Below are 20,908 nucleotides of genomic sequence, written 5' to 3' on the forward strand. Positions count from 1 at the left end.
TGTGTGCAGTAGGGAGCGGTGGCGTAGCGTTGAGCGTGCTGCACTACGAACCCTGCCACACGAGTTCGATTCACACCCGTTGCCAACTCCAGTGACGTTTATCCGAACCTGTCCTGGGCCTCCACTAGGTCGACTCAGCCTCAAATGAGTACCTGGTGAGCTGTGTAAACATCGCCACTGGGGAGACAAATGTGGTCGGGCGTGGTGCTGGCCACCCACCCCCTCGTGCGCCGTGCCGGCCTTCATAGATGTTTCCTAACAGAACTTGCCCCAGCAGTCTATTAAGGTGCAATGATTTTGGTGTGCCAATGGCAGCCGAGTGCACGCTGCCCCCCCACGGTTGTTGCTACGCCGTGAGCGTCACGACGCATCAGTCGGGGGGGGGGGGGTTCTCCTCACCGGGGTAGCTGCTGAACGATGATTTGGGCGCGGCCGCAGCGACTTCTCGCAGGTTGAAGTCCCAGTGCTTGAATATCCGCGACGTGGCTGAGTACGTGAACCAGCTCGAGTGCCCAAAGAGGACGTTCTCAAAACCCGGCGTCACCTGCCACAACACAAGCCCCCAAGGAGCACGCGTGTCTGAGTGTGTGAGTGTGGGTGTGATCAGCGCTCATATAGGCAGCGGTTAGTGTCGCGGAGAGCGCGCTGCGCTATGAACTCGGCCACCCGGGTTGGATTTCCGCTCACGGCCAACACCAGTGACGATTATCTGAATTGGGTTCTGGGCCTCCCGTAGGTCGACTCAGCCTCACATGAGTACCTGGTGTGGTGTGTAAACATCGGCACATGGGAGACAAAGGCGTTCGAGTGTGGTGCTGGCCACCCACCCCCTCGTGTGCCGTGCCGGCCTTCATAGGTGCTACTCGCTAACAGCACTTTATGTATCCCTATGTCTAGGAGTCTCTGATGTCTATGGCTTTACTATACATTCCATAGTTTGGGTTGCATGGCCACAATCGCACTACTGTGGATTGTCTTCATTTTTTTTCATTCGTAGAGAACATGCACTCATCGGACCTGATAATGTTCTGACGCGGTTGATAGTTACAAACTGTTCTTTTTATTTAACCAGACCTCGGATTGACTAAGAAATGAGTTAGGGTCCACGTGTGAGAAAAGGTAGTGGGATCAAACCCTATCTGAGACCCCTACCTAATCACTGTTCAGTTTTGAGCCACCATGGGCTTGAAAGTCAGCTCACCGAGCCGACCTCCCTAAGGCTGTCACACCGCATGAACACGGAGCACCGGCACGGACACGGGCGTGGTGCAGGCTGCCGCCCATAAAACTGCACCTCATTAATGCGGTTGTGTGTAGTTAAAAAGGTATTGTTTTTAACACAGTCAAATTGTGCTAGTCCAATACCAAATGGGCTTATCCCTGATTGCAAATAGTGCTGTAAAGCGCAAAGACAACGCGATAAAGGAATCCGCGTCTAATGGAAATCCCACAGGGCAGAACGCCTCTCCCCCCTGCCTCCCGTGTCAAAGAATGACTACGCTAATAATTTTGAACACAACTTCTGAACAAACCTTCAAGTGACCCGTCTGTCATTAACACACTTTCCCACACAATTCGCTGACCATATTGTTTCAGGATATTCAAACCGACATTTATTTGAGTCGAAGAGTTGGAATTCGGTGTTAATACGCATGAAAACGTAACGCGTGCATGTGTGCGCTGGGGTTGATGGCCATCAACTCACTCCGCTTGAGAAACCCGGTTCAACGTCGGTTGAATGACGTCAATCGGGAGACAGGATCTCAGTGGTGCCACCTCAGAGCGGTCGCCTTTATTTGTTTATTTTATTTATTTTACCAGGTAAGGCCCAACTGAGCTATTAGCTCCTTTTCAGAAGCGACCTGGCTTTCACAAATGATAGGTCAACGAAGTTAATTATCACGCGGAAATGTATTGCAGCCAAATACTCTAAACGAATGGCTACCTCGAGTCTGGCAATACAGCAGTACCTCGGTTAAGTGACACCAGTTAACGGTGTTTAGGTTAACGTGTCGCCTCCCAATGGAACCCCATGGTTTCCACTAACGTTAAAATGTTGACTAACGGTCAGGTGTTTACATTGTGCACGCGGGCGGCAATTTAGGCCAATTCTAGTGCTCATAAGTGGGGCTGAGCCACGCCCTCAGCCAATCAGCGACGCCCATTTGAACCGTTTAGACCTCGACTGTCTTTGTTTAACATTATACTTTTCTGTTTTGGCAGTGGAAAATATCCCTCTTGCAGACACAGTGATGTTTACCTTTGTTTACCTTATAAGTGCATTCGTTGAACAGTTATTTCGGTTTACAGTAGTTTTTGTGCAACGGATTAATTTTTAACCAAGGGACTACATTGTAAGTGTAATTGAAAAGCCAATTTGTCCTATGCCGAGGCACATTTACATCTATTGTTCATAAACCCAACGCTGTGTAATGTAGCACATAGTTGCCGATGCCACGGTCCAGATTTCTATAATTTACAACAAAATTAGCAACTGAATATTTGTGTTGAAACTTAAAACGTGTGTAATGTTGCGTTACATAACCAGCGTGATGAGCATGCGTTGCAGTGCACTGATTTAACGAGACACTGAGCTGAAACTGTCCCCCAGAATATGTCTGCTTAAACAATTTATTTGACAGATCTCAACGTTTTATTATTATTATTATATTTTAATAAAACAGACGCTTGTCTATTTTGGTGGTGCGGTGTTCACATTCGCGTCTAACAGCGAGAAGCGCCTGGGTTTGATCCCCACACTCGGGTGCCGTTGGTGCGTGGAGTTTGAATGTATGTAGAACTTATTTCGCACAATACGTAGCCAACCGTACTAATGTATGTGTAGTGTAATAGTGCTGGCTGGTGGACAGCAGCAGCAACTGTGGTGGACAGATAGTACACGCGCCGGTAAGGGCGTGCACGGGGTGTAGGCAGAGGGAGGAACTAGGATAAGGGTCACTGAGGACCCTGTCTAGAGGCCCCTGGAACCTGCTACCGGGTTCGAGAAGGGAGGCATGGTCAGCGTAGAGCCATGCTGCGCTAGTAGCATAAAAAGAGCCAAGAGCGGGGGGGGGGGGCTCGCAGTTGCCGGTTCTGGGAATGGACTCATCTCGTCGTTGCTGTCGTCTCATCTCTGTCGTCGCTAAATGTCTCCACTAGATATTGTGCTACGAAGGATAGTACTTGGCTATCTCAGTCAGTATTAGACGGTTAGTGTAATGTACAGGCTAGGCAGAGCTACTGTGGAGAGTGTGCGGACGAGACCGTGAAAGTTGTTAATAAAGAAAGCGCCTCCTAGAAACTCTGTCTCTGAATCGTTGACACTACATATGTATGTTGAACTTCTTTTGCACCATACATAGCCAACCGTGCTAATGTATGTATGTTCAACTTCTTTCGCACTGTACGTATCCAACCGTGCTAATGTATATATGTTGAACTCCTTTTGCATCGTACATAGCCAACCATGCTAATATATGTGTAGTGACATCGCGGGATGTCACTGTGTGGTGCCGGCCCTAGAGAGGCACGACATGCGATGTATTGACATCACGGACCACTTGGATGTGGGTGCATCACCGGCCCTAGAGGCACTCAGTGAGCGCTGGTCGATAGCGCTGGATGGCACCACGCTTAGCATGCAGTGCTGGCCCGTACAGGTTAGGGTGTGGGAGTGCTGGCCATGGGAATAGGGTCACTAAGGGCCGTGGCACTCTGGTTGACCCCAGAGGACACGTCACCGGTTAAGTCTACACAAAGGCCCCAAGTGGGGTCTAGGGGTGGTCACATGTCAGGGTCGAGATCCTGGTCGAGGAATCTAGAAGGTGGTCGTGGCCAAGGGCAGAGCCGGCCACGCCACAGAGGATATAAGCCAGGTCCCCCAGAAGGACCGGCGCTGTTGTTCATCCTGAAGAAACCTTCGTCTACGTTCTACGTCCTACAGTCTCCAACACGTGGACCCTTGTAGCTAGTTACGGTGTAATTAGTGTAGTTAGCTTGGTGGTTACCACCATAGGTTGTTATTCTGTTAAGGGGTAGTTACCCCGTGTGTTGGTGTTAATAAATGTGTTGCCTCCAAAGAGTACGTATGCGACTCAGTTGAACGCACTACATATGTATTGTGACATTGCTGGATGTCAACAGGTTGTGGGTGCAGTACCAGCTCCAAAGGGGCATGGCGTGCGGTGTAGCTACATCGCCGGATACCACAATGATGTGGGTGTAATACCAGCCCTAGAGGGGCCCAGTGTGCGCTGAATAATAGCGCTAGATGGCACCACACTTTAAGTGCAGTGCCAACCCTACAGGATAGGATATGCGAGTGCCGGCCAAAGGATGAGGTTATGTGAGGCCATGGCACTCTGTCTTTATTTGAAGCTTTCGTGACTGCAGGAATCCATACTCTTTGGTTCTTTCGGTAAAGTCACGTAGGTATAAAATAAAATAAATCAATATGTTTCGGGCGCAACACAAGTGTCCGTCATCAGGTGGAATGACGGACGCCACCTACGTGACTTTACCGAAAGAACCAAAGAGCATGGCACTCTGGTTGACTCGGGAGGGCACGTGACCGGTTAAGTTGACAAAGGGGCCCCAAGAGGGGGCTAGGGGGTGTCATGTGATTAGGACCCAGATCCTTCTAGAGGATTCTAGAAGGTGGACGTGGCTAAGGGCGGAGCCGGCCACGCCACAGAGAATATAAGCTGTGTCCCGTGAGGGACCAGGGTTTTTGTACATCATGGAAGAAACCCTTCGTCTACATTCTCCATTCAACGAGCCTTCAACACGTGGACCCAGGCCGAAGTCGTTGGTCCCGGTCCATAGTAACAGTTACGTTGTAACTAGTGTAGTTAGCCTGGTGGTTACCAACCATAGGTTGTTATTCTCTTAAGGGGAAGTTACCCCATGTGTTGGAACGAAATAAATGTGTTGCCTCCAAGTTTAAGTCTGCAACTCAGTTGAACCCATTACATATGTATGTTGGACTTCTTTCACACATTACATAGCCAACCATGCTAATGGATGTATGTTGAACTTCTTAAGCACCATACATAGCCAACCGTGCACATTGAATGTTCTCCCCCTTCTCCTGCACGGGTTCTCTCTGGGTTCTTCAGTGTCCTGTCACGGCTAAATACAAACGTAAACTGTAACTAGCATCGGCCCAAAACCTCCCACTGCTGAAAAATCACATGCAAATCACGTAATCAGGATAACACACAGCAGCAGCAGTAACATCACCCTCGACTGCGCAAAGAGGCTTAAAGCGTTATTAGGCAAATGAGCAGAATCATATCTACGGGACCTTTTTTTACCAGTATCAAAAATGATTAAAAAAATTGTTTTTACCCTTTCTGGCAATAAAAGAGGAGGTATTAAGATGTTCAAATACCAAATAGATACCTTTTCACGTGACAAGAAGTCTGCATTAGCCACAAACTTGTGGCAAAACGTGCGAAAAAAAATGCTCTGATAACATACGCATTGTCTTTGAAAATGATTGGCCTACACCAGAGACAGCTTTATTAATGGCCTAATCTCACCAGAGTTAGACCAGAGAAAAACGCCAAGAGGCGAACAGTACGAAGACAATGCAAGTATCAGAATATTTATAGCTCGGGTCGAACTGATTGGCCTACACCAGACAGTCTTCTTAAGCAGAATCATCATCAGCAGATTAATTGAATGACTACATATTACGCAATGTGGTGCAACAGGATATGAAGGGCTGTGGGGTGGACGTGGAGATGAGAGCAAGGAGAGAGAGATGAGAGCAGAGAGAAACAAACAGGAAGGCAGCATACCTCACCACACGGGGACGTGGGCCAAGGACTGTTGTTACCTTGATGATAGCGGAGCAGTGGCCGTTCCTGAGCGTGTACCTCCGGATGTCGCCGGACGTCATGGCGCCAAACCCTCGCGCCTGCTGAGGTGACAGCTTGTTGACGAGATCGATGATGTCACCAATGCCGTTCAGGTAGTGGAAAGCAAATTTGGGCAGAGGCTGCGGACAATCAGAGCGGTGACAGGCTACAGGTTTCACATTTCTCGATATAACTTTGCTCGGACCCAAGCTATAAGTGTTCAGATACTTGAATTATCTTTGTGCCGTTCAGCTTTTGGCGTTTTAAAGTCAATGCATGTATTATCAGATCATGTTCATTTGCATGTTTTGCCACAAGTATGGGATGTTAATTAAGACTTAAAAAAGATATCGATTTGGAGTTTTAACCATCTTAACACCTGTTTCATTGCCAGAAAGGGTGAAAACCTATCCTTATTTTTTCATCAGGTTTCATATCGCTCTCGGTGGCACAAGAGCCAGCACTGAACTGCTCAACCACTCCCCCTTGTGCTAAACTGACGACCATAATCTGTGCAGCGTAACGCGAGCCGTTGTGCCAGCGAGAAAGCGACGAACATGGCAAGCAGTGGCGGCTACGCACGGTGGCTATCTCTAGCCCGGCGCTTCCTGAAGGTAGCGAGGGGTTGGTGGATCAGTGCACAAGCGCTGTGTAAAAATGCTCTCTCCTTGGGCATCGACGTGCCATTCCCGGGCGTGTCAGGAGATGGCTGCACAGCAAGTGGACTAATCGCCATCTTTCTCCATCTGTATGGGGATGGAGCCTTGCCTGCTCACATGATTGGGTTTTCTCAGGGTGGCTCGGTTTCATCCTACGTGTACAATAAACACAACTCATCATGAATTGGCTGGAAACATCTTACAATGAATACCCAATGCAGGACAGACTCAGTGTGGCTCTCCCGGACAGATAAAACAATTTATTATAAAATATGATGAAAAATAAGAATATGTTTTACCCTTTCTACCAATAAAACAGGAGGTGTTCAAACACCAAATATATACCTTTTGCAAGTTATCAGGTCTGCATTAACCACACATACTTATGGCAAAACATGCAAATAAACATGCTCTGATAATGTACGCATTGTCTTTGAAACTGATTGGCCTACACCAGACATAGGTCTCTTGTCTAACCAGTGTTAGACCAGAGAATGGTAAAAATCGAACAGTACAAAGCAATGCAAGTATCACGGCACTTATAGCTCGGATCTAGCAGTCACATCTAGATATTACGAGTATATGTCACTGATTAGTATATCTATACATTGTCACAATAACCAAGTGTGTGTGTGATAACAGCAATAATTTTGCATTTTTAAGTCATGTCATTCACGCAAAATTGTGGACCCGACGCTCAAGCACAATTGTAACAGTTTTCCGCACGGAGGCCTGGGGGAAAACACAGACAAGCGGGAAGGCGGCCAATTGTCGATGGCAACAATGGCTCAAGCTCCGTGGTCCTATAATTGGATGCTTGGCCAACTCCATGAATGAGCAGGAACCGGAGTACCCAGATTAAATCTAGATATGTAAATATATGAGACCTTTTTGTTATCAGTAACAAAGCATGAAGAAAAATAATGATAATAAGAGGTTTTACCCTTTCTGGCAATAACACAGGTGTTTAACATGTTCAAACGCCAAATAGATACCTTAATCAAGGAATAAATTCTGCATTTACCACACGTACTTGTGGTAAAACGTGCAAACTATTACTATTTATTTTACCATGTAAGGCCCATTGAGCTATTTAGCTCTTTTTCAGAAGCGACCGGACTATCACAAATCAGAATCCGAATTTGTATTTATAGTGGAGGAATCCGATGAGCTATGAAGTTATTTTCACAGATGCCCAGTAAGGATGGGGAAGGATGTTACAACAACAAAAAATACAAAAAGATGATAGCTCAACGAAGTGGTTTATCACGTGGAGATTTTAAAGCAGCCAAATACTTTGAACCCATGTTTATTCTAAATGTGGAGGGAAAAACCGGAGGACCTGAAGAAAAATCCACGTGACCACAGAGTGAAAGAGACATGCAAACTTCAAATATAGAGGCGTCAAAGTTGGGATCGAATCCATGACTTCCTGTATACCAGTTAACCACACGTACTGTAGCAAGATATGCAAACAAACATGCTCTGATGTTTGTCTTGAGGGTTTCATTGCAAAAGGGTATCTAGTTTGTTGTTTTAACATTTTAATACCTATTGTATTGCCATAAAGCGTAAAACCCATTCTTATTTTTATGCACGTGTAAATTAACCCACTTGCTATGCCTGCTGTACCACAGCAGACCAGAGATGGCGACCAGCACACCCAAGGTCAGAGGGGAAGCGCTCCACGAACATGCGCGATCCAAGCCGCGATGACGAATTGCCACGGGCATGAGTGATTCTACTCGGCCGTCACGAGCTGTCTCTTTTTGTTCTCAGAATCCGCGATTTTCGGAAGGGGGGGGGGGTGAGAGCAGTTCACCGTTAACCCACCTTGACGTTGTTCTCGAGAGCCCACTTATGCACCCCTCTCTGCAGTCCCTGCATCTGCCCGTGCAGGGCATCCACGTGCCTCCACACCGGGTCCCCGCGGTTCGCTTTTATCTGCCCGACAACCCAATCGTCCTGCTCGCTGAGCAAAGGCAGACGCAATGGGGGAAGGCGGGGGGGGAATACCACCAACGCAAAATAACAACAACGATCACCATCATCAATAATAGGGGGTTGTTTTTTTGTTGGGTTAGATCGCGTAAATATAAACGTGTCGTGAAAGCCGTCCACCTACCCGACAAAGTCAATTAAGTAAGGTTTAAATTTCGATTTAAAGCTTTCGTGACTGCAAGGATTCATCTTCTTTGGTTCTTTCGGTAAAGTCACGTAGAATGAGAATAAATAATAAATTGATAAAATAAAATAACACAATAAAATTCTCACGACGTCTCTCGCTCCAGCCCTGTCCTCCAGACAGTCTCGTCCCTTCACCTGATGAATGCCATTTGTGTTGTGGCCGAAACGTCGTGAGAATTTTATTGTGTTATTTTATTTTATCAATTTATTATTTTATTCTCATTCTACGTGACTTTACCGAAAGAACCAAAGAAGATAAGTAAGGTTTGTTATGTAAACCACAACGTGGCCAATTAGTTACTAGTTCAGCACACCCCGTGTGTTGGAGAGTAAACCCACAACATTTACAATTCGAGTATCATCTTTCCACCATCAGCATCATTCCGCACGTCCGATTAGCACGATTGGCTATGTACGGTGCGAAAGAAGTTCAACATACATGCATGAAGATTTAGACAGACATATATACATACACACATATACAAGTGACACAGTTCCCACGTATAGCCTTAACAGACTGTTTGGGCAAGTGCTGTTAGCGAGAAGCACCTATGAAGACCGGCACGGCATACGAGGGGGTGGGATGGCAACACCATGCCCGGCCGCCTCTGCCTCCCCGGTGGCGATGTTTACACACCGCATCAGGTAGCCATTTAAGGCTGAGTTGACCTAGCGGAGGCCCAGGACCGATTCAGATAAACGTTACTGGAGTGGGCCGTAAGTGTGAATGGATCTCGGGTCGCAGTGTTCGTAGCACAGCACCATAACCTGCTGCACTCCGCTCCTCACCCATTGCACTGCACAAAGACAAAGATCCCCGTATGGTCATAACAGACTGCTCTGTTAAGGGGCACCTATGAAGGTTGGAATGGCACACGGGGTGGGTGATCAGCACCACACCCAGCCGCCTTTGTCTTCCCACTGGTGATGTTTAAACACAACACCAGGTACAAGTACTCATTTGAAGCTGAATCGACTTAGGGGGACGCCCAAGACTGTTTCAAATAATCGTCACTGCTGTTGGTTGTGAATGGTTCGCACATACATGATCAATCCACTGCTGGATGAAAGCCTCTCCAAGCAGGTTTCCATCTCTTACGATCCTGCGACGTAATCATCCACCCAGTGCCTGCTCTACACGCGAATTGCTTTCATCACTCCATCTCCTCGGTGGACAGCGCAGCCTAGGTGAATTTGCCACCATCATGCTTAAGTTGGACCTAAACCAGCCCGTGACCCGTGCCCAACAGCTCTTTATTATTATTTTTAAGTTCAGAAGGAGTAGAACATTGTCTGGTGTTTTACAAAGGGAGAACAATAAGACATTGTTATTTATATTATGGGACCCTTTTTTTGCCAGTATCAAAGTGTAGTGACATAGAATTGGTCATGTTGCAGCAAAAGCGCTGGCTGCTGGCAGGGAAGGGGATCTGCAGCTTACAGCAGCCCTGACTGATAGCAAGTTACGTGATAGACCAGAGACAGGATGTAGGGGAAAGGTTAAGGAAGGGGCACATCGGGAACCCGCTCGCAGGTTCGGGAAGGGGGCGTGGCCGGCGCGGAGCCAGGCCATGCTGACAGTATAAGAGGGGCCCCGGGAGGGGAACTCAGGGTTGTCGTTTGAAGTGGGATCCCGTCGTGCTGCTGGAGTCTTCACCGTCATCTCTGTCTTCACCATTTCAGTGTCGCCAGTCAAGCAGTCTACCAGCTGCCCTTACTGGGAACCGTATTTACCAAGTGTTAACTGTTAAGGCCGTTTTAATAAACATCATGCCTCGTACTTTTAGTGTCTCTGAGTCAGTCACTACAAAAGTATGAAAAATAAGAATATGTTTTATCCTTTATGGTAAAACATCAATCAGTTTCAAAGACCATGAATATAATATCAGAGCATGTTTTGTTTACATGTTCACTGCAAGTACGTGTGGTTAATGCAGACTTGATTCCTTGCAAAGGGTATCTATTTGGTGGTTGAACATCTTGACACCTGTTTTATTGCCAGAAAGGGTTAAACCTATTCTTATTTTTCATTGTAATTTATGTTATTATTTTTCAATATCCAGAACTCACTCGGTACTGTGTTCAATGTCACTCAAATGCCTCTTACTTGAAGAATGTATTCAGCTCTTGACCGATACGGTTGTCGGTGATGAAGAACGGGGCGAGGTTCCGGTAATGAGGATATATGCGACTGTAACGCAAAGTGAATCGCATCGGTAAATATATATATAAAAAACATAACTCATTCAAATATATTAAAATACAACAACTTTCGTACACTGTGGTCTATTCGCAAAATCATTCGGAAGTGGATTGAAGTAGTTGCATTTTTGGTCCTAACCTGTATCAGCTGCAGACTTGTAACACGCTGCAGAGTAAATGTTACCCCGGTTGTCTTGCTTGTGAATTGTCTTTTTATAAAAATGGGCAACATAGTCCTTTCTCTTATATATATTTTTGTATTTTACCAGGTAAGGCCCACTGAGCTATGTAGCTCTTTTTCAGAGTGACCTGGCCACAAATGCTAGCTCAACAAAGTGGCTTATCCTTGTGGAAATTTATATCAGCCAAATAACTCTAAACACATCTTTGTAAATGTGGAGGAACAACCGTAGCACCCAGAGAAAAAATCCGCGCGACTACAGGGAAAAAGACACGCAAATTACAAATATACAGGCGTCAAGGTCGGGATCGACCCACGATCTACTGTATACCAGGCGAGGTATTTAACATCTCACCATCTTGTGCACCTCATCAGCCTTCAAATGTGCTCACTAACAGCACTTGGAGCTGAGTGGACTTGCCAATGACCGGTGCCAACAGTGTCAAGGACGGAGCAATGCTCACAAGAACAAGCAGACCGCCGAGCAGTTAAACCACAGCAAGTTGGCACAGCAGGTAGAACAGTCAGTCAACTCAAGGCACCTGCTGTGTCTGTCCCGTGACCAGCCAGCGGACGTTCGGCACTTCACGCGGCCTTAAAGTGCACATAGCCTGACACAGGCACCGTGGTGATGTCACAGCGCCACTTGGTGGCTAATGGCAGTTATTGTTGCGTGTGATTTGGCAGGGTGGGACCTCACTTAGCAGTGAGGTAGCCCTCGAGGAAGCCGGCCATGTAGAGGGTCTCCCTGTCGCCTCTCTTTTGGGGTCCGTATCCGGCGCGCACCTCGAGCACGTCCCAGCCTGTTTGGGGCAGCGTGTCGTTGTAGAGCGCGTACGCATCCCCCTGGGACCGGTCCAGCACCCCCGCCCTCAGCGTCACGTCACCCTCCTGGGCATTCCAGTAGACTGTGGCCAGCTTGACCTCTGCTCACAACACACACGGGAAGACCGGGAGGAGGGGGCGGGGCAGCGAGGGATGATCCAACAACGTCACCCCTATCTGCTACTTCTCACACAAGCACTCTTCCTTCCGATATTAGGAAGTCACTGGAGCTTTGCACTTTTAAGTCTCGTTTGAAAACCCATTTCTTTAAATTGCTTTTGGTGTTTAGTTTGTTGTTCTTTCCCCAGCACCTCCGATTAGCACGGTTGGCTACATACTGTATGATTGAAAGGACTTTACCATGCATGCATACATATATGACCATTATTCAAGAAAAAAAGGCTAAGTTATATCAACCTGCCCCCAGCAGTGAGGTCAATCTTGACACCCCTGGTACAAATCATCACTGAGTCCACTCAGGTCCACGTCCTCCTGTAGTACATCAGTCCATCTTATCTCTGGCCCCTGCTACTAGCCCACTCACTCAAACATCCATATGGTCGCTCACTCACTCACACATCAGACCATCTCTTCTCCAGCCCATGATGTGCCTGTTAAGCCTCCACTCTCCAACCCCTCATTACAGGAATTGGATTCAAACTAAATTGGCCTGTGGCGTGGTCTAATTTCCTTAAATTGGCAGGAGAGTTGACGGTTTAAGGGCTTCTCTATACGCAAAATTATTTGTTTTAAGTCACTGTACAATTTTTGAGAGTCTGCGGTTTTCAGTTTGTTGGGCTTCCTCTTTTTAATTGGAGGTTGCTTTTTTTAATCGCAGGTTGCTTATTTTTAATCGGAGGTTGCTTATTCAGGCGTTCTCTTCACACTCTGCTCCTTTCTTTTCAGAACCTACCTCCTTCCTGTTTAGGGTGCCACGGTGGCTAGGATATATCTCCCTCGCCTGTATGGAGGAGGTCATGGATTCGATCCCGACCCTGACACCTGCTATATATTTGGAGTTTGCATGCTCTCTTTCCCTGTGGTGGCGTGGAGTTTTTCTCCAGGTCATCCAATTTTTTCCTCCACATTTAGAAACGTGCATTTCTAGTATTTGCTACTATACATTTCCACATGATCAGCCACTTCGATGAGCTATCATTTGTGATAGCCAGGTCACTTCTGAAAAGGAGCTAAATAGCTCAGTGGGCTTAATGTGGTAAAATAAAAACATAGAATAGCTTAGAAATAGAAAGGACTATGTTGCCCAATCTGATAAAAATACACAATTTACAAGCAAGACAACCAGGGTAACATTTACAACGTGATTAAAATCTGCAGCTGATACAGGTTAGGATCAACAATGGAACTGCTTCAATCAACTTCCAAATAATATATTTTCATGAGCAGTGCTTATTTATTTATTTACATTTAGAAACATGCGCTTAGAATATTTGGCTGCTCTAAATTTCCACGTCATTAAGCTACTTTGTTGCGCTGTCATTTGTGGCTCGGTTAACTTTGAAAGAACTACATAGCTCAGTGGGACTTACCTGGTAAAATGAAGAAAAACATGTTTAATAGTTTAGACCCCACCCCTTCCTCTTCAGACCCCGCCCATCTCTATCTCGGCCCCTCCATTTGATATTTAGGTCCCACTCTACCTCTTTAGGGCCCGCCCATTTCTCTTTAGCCCCCCCCCCCCCCCCCACTTGATATTTAGGCCCCATTCATTTCTCTATAGGCTCCCCTCTTCCTCCAGGGCACAGGCTTTGAGCTTATTTTGGGGCTTGTGTTTTAAAGGCCAGTAGTGACACTCTCTTTGACCCATGAGACCTGGCAAACTCTGGTCTAAAGGCGAGTAGATTTGAGTGAGAGACGGCATGGTCGGTGGGTAGTGGTGAGGGTTATAGAAGGGGGAGAGTGTGTGTGTATGACTAGAATGCCTCTCAAAGCAGCAATACAATAATAATAGCGTCTTTATACGAGAAGCATCTCTAGACGCTGTGTAGCGGCAATAATTTAGATGAAATAAAACATAAAAAAATCATACAAATTTGCCACAGTGATCAATCCCAAAGGGCATCAAAATAACCCTCAAACATGAATGAAGATGCAACATTTACACTTGCCGTTTTTATTATTAGGAATGTAATTAGAATTATAAATGCCAAATATTGTATTTCTGCCTTTGAAAATGCACCGCTGGATGCAGACCTGCCCTCGACATGTCGGTTGCCTGAAATTGCATAAGTCACACCGAACCTTGTTGAGAATTATTGCTGTTTAGTGTAAATGCAAAAACTTTCAACAGTCAAACCCAGGCAACTTATCAGATTCGCCGAAGACACGTCCCAACGCAAAAATATCAATAAAACTCGAATGCCGTGGAATTAATGCCATTTTTATAAGATGAGTAACTTTCAGACTAATTTAAATGTTCAGCCATTTTGCCAATCCACTGTTGGATAAAGACCTCCCCACGCTGCTCAATGCGGATTAATGAAAAGAGGACCAAGAAACGGTTGAGGTACCCACTCGTCACTGATGTTAGCCGTGGCTGGAAATCAATCTCAGGTTGCCTGGGTTCATATCATGATGTGTCAACCACCGCGCCACTGCTCGGGCAATTATTGTCATCTTGGTAAATTCCTATTGCCGTTATAGCTTCATTAAAAAAATCCAATTGACAACTTAATTATCTCAGTGTAGCATTTTCCACGTGCCGAATATTTATCGTCTAAAACAATTACAAGCGGCTTCCCCGTCACATCCGCGGGGTTCGCGTTTCAATTATTCTCGCTCCACGCGAAGGTCTCGAGAGTTTTTTTTTTTTCCCGAGACACGCGGAGGGAAACGTCTTCTCCGAAGATGAGAAAATAACAAATGTTGCAAACGCGAGCTCGTGGTTTTCTTTTCCAAAAACAACAACAACCCACCAGCGTCCAGGGGCGAGGGCACCTCACATCCTGCAAGTTCTGTCTTGCCTACAGATCGTCTTCGCGTACAACATGCCACAACACGTCGCAGTGGCGAGTCTCACTCACCATCTATGTGTGTGTGTCTGTGTGTTGAACTTCTTTTGCACCGTACATAGCCAACCAAACTAATTAGAGTGTATATTAGTGTAGTGTATAGTCTAGTGTATAGTAGTATAGTGTGTAGTATATAGTAGTGTAGTACATAGGGGTTTGTATGTATGTTGAACTTCTTCCGCACCATGCATAGCCAACCGTACTACCCGGAGTGTACAGTAGTGTAGTGTATAGTCTAGTGTATAGTAGCGTACTATAGCTCTCATATCCCATACCAGGAAGGTTTTATTAAAGATTATTCAACATAGAATTGAGAGCTACGTAGAAATAAAACTACTGGATGTTCAAGCAGGCTTCAGGAAAAGAAGAGCAACAAAGGACCAATTTGCAAACATCAGAGGGATCATGGAAAGATCAAATTAATACCGGCAACAGCTGTACCCCTGCTTCATTGACTACAGCAAAGCTTTGATTGTGTGGACCACGAATTGACGTGGATTACAATGAAGGAAATGGGAATTCCAACTCACCTTGTGTGCATGTTACGTAATCTATATGCAACCAAAAAGCAACGGTAAGAACAGAGTATGGGGAGACACAAGAATTTGACATTGGCAAAGGAGTAAGACATGGCTGTATGTGGTCTCCTTACGTGTTCAATTTATAGAGTGAGCATATCATACGAGAGGCAGGTCTGGATTCCATCGATGTTTATTTAAATAACTGTATTTATTTAAATACGTGGAAACCATCACACGAGGCTCGCTCGACATTGGGACGGTGATGTGGCCCAGTGGCAGCGCGTCGAAATATCACGAGCCGTCAGCTTCACAGTAGGACTTTAAAATGTATAAATACCCCGTGGATGCATTCGCGAGGGAGAGCGGGTCATTGTATTTGCCAGCATTACCATCCAAATTTTGCCAAACGTATGTATTGGTGGTACACCGGTGCAGTGCAATGCACCGGTCCTCGTAAAACAGTTCTAAAAATCAAGATGTGAACTGACATTCGTTTTTTGACCTCTCTGGCATTACAAGAACCGATTTTGACGCACCACCACCAAGATTGTTGGCAAAAACATTCTTTTTTATACCGCGCACCAGGGGTGTACTACCAATACGTTCAAAAGTGAAAATGAGCCGCAAATTCAATGGGGCGCCACGGTGGCTCGGAGATGTTAACTACCTCTCCTGGTACAGGAGCGTGTGGGTTCGATCCTGACCCTGACCCCCTATATATTTGGAGTTTGCGTGTCTCTCTCTCCCAGTGGTCGCGTGGATCTTTTTCCAGGACCCTCCGGGTTTTTCACCTCCACATTTAGAATGGACATCACGCGTTTAGAGTATTTGGCTGCTATAAATTTCCACATGATGATAAGCCGCTTCGTTGACCTATCATTTGTGGCCAGGTCGCTTCTGAAAAAGACAAATATAGCTCAGTGGGCCTTTTTACATAGTAAAATAAAAATAGTTGAGTTCATAGTTTATAGATCTCATCATGCTAGCTAAGCAGGGGTTACCCTTGGATAATTCTTGGATTTGGCGACACGTCATGGGCAGTAAATTGCAGTGCGGCCAACTCTACTGTTATACTTCACATCTATAAAAAAAAATGTGCATAGTCGTACGATATGATACACTATTTACTGGCATCATTGTAAGATTGTTAGAACAGTTTAACACGTTGGCTTTTGCGACCAATATCATCCATAAGAGGTTTTTTGGGTTAGATCGCGTAAATATACGTGTCGTTAAAACACACCACCACCCGACACAGCCAACTTGTAAGGGTTGCCACGTAAACAGAACATGCCAATCCGTCACTAGTACAGCACACTGGTGTGTTGGAGAGCCAAGCCACAACATTTACAATCTGAGTACTCAGTTTGTAAATGTTGGCTGTGCTGTACTAGTAACGAATTGGCATGTTATTTTTACGTGACAACCCTTACTAGTTGGCTGTGTCGGGTGGTGGCGGGTTTTAACGACACATTATTATATTTACGCGATCCAACCCCAAAAAACCTCTATTATGGGTTGTTAGAACAATTGCTCACCGATTATATTACAATACTCACCATAATCGTCGTCGTGCATTTTAGAAATAAGAGAATAGCGGCTGATGCCAGACAGGCCACGCCTGGTGCCGAGCCAGTTATACTGGCGACTCCACATGCCTATGGCGGAGACCCATCATCTACTGAAATAAACTGTTGGATTCTCAAAGTGGTGCTCATTTTCATCGACCGAGCAATGTCTAAACTATGAACTAAAGACTTGTGTTAAACATGCAAACTATTCCTATTTATTTGATCAGGTAAGCCCCACTGAGCTATATACAGTAACTCTTTTACAGAAGCGACCTGGTCACAAGTGATGGCTTATCATGTGGAAATGTATAGCAGCCAAATGTTCTAAACACATGTTGATTCTAAATGTGGAGGGAAAAAACAGAGGACCTGAAGAAAAATCCACCGACTACCACGGGGAGAAAATGTAAACTGCAAATATACAGCAGGCGTCGGGGTCAGGATCTCACTCACTCACGAACTCCCGTATACCAGGCGAGGTAGTGAACATCTCGCCACCGTGGCACCCCATCATGGTGAGGTACGGTTAACTGATCATACAGAGTGTGCGGAGGGCCTTAATCCACAAGTGGATTGACAACGGGATTTAAATCAATGCAATTGTATGACCATGCATGGAGATATTTATTATACAAAAAAAGAACATCACCAGAGGACAATGACTCTGTAAATAAAATATTAGAATCAGAATATTGATGTATACTTGAGGAATCCGATGAGCTATAAAGCTATTTTCCAGATGTCCAGTCGGTCAGAAAGTTACAACAAGACAATACAAAAACACTCAAATGTGTAAAGTATAGGAAAGGTAAACGAATCACTTCAAAAATATACACGTCAAACTAAACTACTTTTTTATCTGACCAGTCAAAGTCCACGGAGGTATAAACTTATTTTGCAGAAGCGACCCGACGGGAAATGATAGCTCAACAAAGTGGCTTATCATCACGTGGACATTTTTTGCAGCAAAATAATATCAATGCACGTTTCTAAATGCGCACAGCGCCCTGCTCAGTTCATTTGCAACGTGCATTTAAATCCCACCACACAATCTGAAAAAAGGTACAATTATTTATAGTACTTCTAAAATAAGCCATTGGAGATGTTCATCTCTTGCCTAAAAACTTGAGCCAATTGTGGAAATGCCACATTCCTCTTGTGGGGACAAAGTATAAGGACAAACCACTGATGACTTCAGCAGAAAGTGTTTTTTTTAAATGTTATCAACCGTGGAGGGATTATGGGCCGAGTCAATTCCTCTCAAACCTGGATTTTTGACTCGCGACATTCCAATGGAAAGTTTCAGAAGTTTATTATCCGAGCAAAGAACCCACTGAGCTGTACGTTTTTTTTTCAAGGGTGACTCGGTCAGCAGCAAGTTGAGCCAACCGGGCCAGACAATTGTACTGAACTCTGTTGGTCTCGCTGTCAACACCCGCACTGTGGCTAGGACCGGCTGCCATCACGCGGGAAGTTTAGAGAAAGAGACCGCGCGGGCTTACCCGAGGCAGCCAGAGAGACTGCGGAGAGGATGAACGCGGTTGTGGAGAGCCACATGGTGACACTGGTCAGCGTGCGCGGCACTTGTTTTGAACTCAACCCCCGCGGGAGGCGCGCGGTTTCATCGGCCAAAGCTGCTCCGATTCTGCCGCCCACCGCCACCACTCCAAACGTTGCAGCCCTCGTGTGCAGGAAACCGCGAAACACAACCACAACACCTTTTATTTTTTAAAAAACTAGCAGCCCGCACCTTCCCTCCCTCCCCCTTCCTTCCCTCCCTCCCCCTCCCTTCCCTCCCTCCCCATTCCTTCCCTCCCTCCCCCTCATTCCCTCCCCCCCCTTCCCACGTTCCCCCCTCCCTTATCTCCCCCCTCTCCTCCCTCCCTCTCCCCCTCCCCTCCCTCTACCCCCTCCCTCACTCTTCCCCCTTCCCCTCCCATCCCTCCCGCTCACCCCTGAGGCCACCTGAAGTCTGCAAGGCTCGCTGCTGGTAGGAGTTCACGGGACAGATCCAGGTGCCATGGGTGGACTGAGGCGACTGGCAGATGCCACCACCAGTGTCGCTGCTATGCCCTCAATCGATTGAATCCAACATTTATCATCGTCCATATTCAGCTTGTACAGGATGACAAGCCGATCATCAGCGTGCAGATCAGCTCCACGGTAGGTGCTGATGTCAAGGACATGGGCCCGCATCCGCTGTTCCGTCCCCATGTAGTCCAGCGGATGTTCTTGCTTAGATCCTGTATGCATCCATGATGTGGCGTGGATGCGCTGAATACGGAACAACTTAGTCGGTGATTTAAAGTCCATGGGTTGCACAGAAGTCCGGCAGCCTCCTACTATTATACCTACTATAATCACCCAGGAATGTCTGTCATTAACGCTCGTGACGTCACTCCACATCGATCAGCCAGCCCCCTTAATTCATATTCATGAGCAGGTGACGTCCTCTAAATGGACACCCCCCCATGCCTCCTCATTAATAATCATGAACGGTGACGTCACTCAATATAGAGTACTCCCCCCCCCCCCTCACTAATAATCATGAGCAGGTTACGTCCTCCATATGGACCCCCCCCCCCCCCGTCATTAATAATCATTATAAGGTGACGTCCTCCAAATGGACCCCCTCCCCCGCCATTCATAACAACTATCGGCTGACGTCACTCCACATGGGGGGCAGAGGGGCCTCCTCGGCTTCTCCCCCCCCCCCCTCGGAGTCAACTTACAACCCTCACTACAAAGGCAGAACCCTCACGTCACGCGATCTCCGTAACGCTGTTGAGACTTAAAAGTAAAAAAATTACATCACGATGAACAAGGGATTATAACCTTAAAATGAAATAGGTCTGTGTCACCGCGCCCTTACAAATTGCACACCTATTAATGCAATGAATATTACGTCGCGATCTGCTTTTCGCTTGCAAGTTGCAGATTTACTGCAATACACCCGTCCTTGGACGGGCAAAAGGCTAGTTATTATTATTTATCTGGCCCATTACTTCCAATTGAACTATAAAATCACCCACTTTAGCCAGTGCCCACGACAGTAAGTCATAGCAGGCTGACTTATCAGCCTTGTCTGCATCCCTCGACTGATTTAATCTTCTGTCGCAGTATAAGTCACCACCACCATTCCTCGACTCCCGTTGATGCGGAGGTGAACCCACAGTAGCCTGGTACTTACAACTTCCCCACACCTCGTCTCCGCGCTCCCATACCCCCGAAATTATTTTGTTCAGAACAAGAGCCGCTCCCTGTTGCTTGGCCGTTTCCTGGACCCAGTGGAGGATTTTTCCACCCTTCATGGCAGTGTTTCTCAAACTGTTTTCTTGGCTCGCAGACCGCTCAGCCCATGTGAATATTTCCGTGCACCGCCCGGGCCACACCCCCTGCAGATAAAACGCATTCACTTATCTCGAAATACCACGAGTGCAAAATTATTCATATTACATGAAAAACATGTGTTTTTATATACGCAGCTCACAAGGTTGTTTTTTTAGTGGGGCATTTCGATCTTATGTTAGGGTAGTTTAAACCGGGAGTTTACCTAACTTCGTTTTAAGATAAATGTCATCACTAAAATATGAATTAATGCCCGAAACAAAAAGTATAAACATCGTCATAATTTCCGGATCAACCTGCAATTTGCCTCTCCTGGAGGGCCATCGCGGACCGCTCGGCGATCGGGGGATCACACTCTTAGAACCACTGCTTTATGGTGACCGGAGCCAAAACCAGTTAACCGGACCCCCTGTATTCCAGAGGTCTAGACCAGTGGTTCTTAACCTTGTTGGAGGTACCGAACCCCACCAGTTTCATATGCGCATTCACCGAACCCCTCTTTAGTGAAAAATAAAATG

General features: G+C 46.3%; 1 protein-coding gene across 1 annotated transcript in view; it reads right to left on the reverse strand.

Moving 5' to 3' along the window:
• LOC116955157 (phospholipase B-like 1) overlaps window positions 1-18,766 on the reverse strand; it is a 29,305-nt gene extending 10,539 nt beyond the window's left edge. Inside the window, exons 1-6 of the mRNA XM_032976166.2 lie at window positions 18,545-18,766; window positions 11,794-12,019; window positions 10,818-10,901; window positions 8,357-8,495; window positions 5,843-6,004; window positions 400-544 (exon numbers count right to left, since the gene is read on the reverse strand). Of these exons, the coding sequence (XP_032832057.1) occupies window positions 400-544; window positions 5,843-6,004; window positions 8,357-8,495; window positions 10,818-10,901; window positions 11,794-12,019; window positions 18,545-18,599 (811 nt within the window). The 5' untranslated portion in view covers window positions 18,600-18,766. The remainder of the gene's footprint in view (window positions 1-399; window positions 545-5,842; window positions 6,005-8,356; window positions 8,496-10,817; window positions 10,902-11,793; window positions 12,020-18,544) is intronic.
• Between the last annotated feature and the right edge of the window lie 2,142 nt (window positions 18,767-20,908).

The sequence above is a fragment of the Petromyzon marinus genome, chromosome 58 (assembly GCF_048934315.1).
Source record: "Petromyzon marinus isolate PM22_M1 ecotype Great Lakes invasive population chromosome 58, UKy_Petmar_22M1.pri1.0, whole genome shotgun sequence".
NCBI classification, from domain to species: domain Eukaryota; kingdom Metazoa; phylum Chordata; class Hyperoartia; order Petromyzontiformes; family Petromyzontidae; genus Petromyzon; species Petromyzon marinus.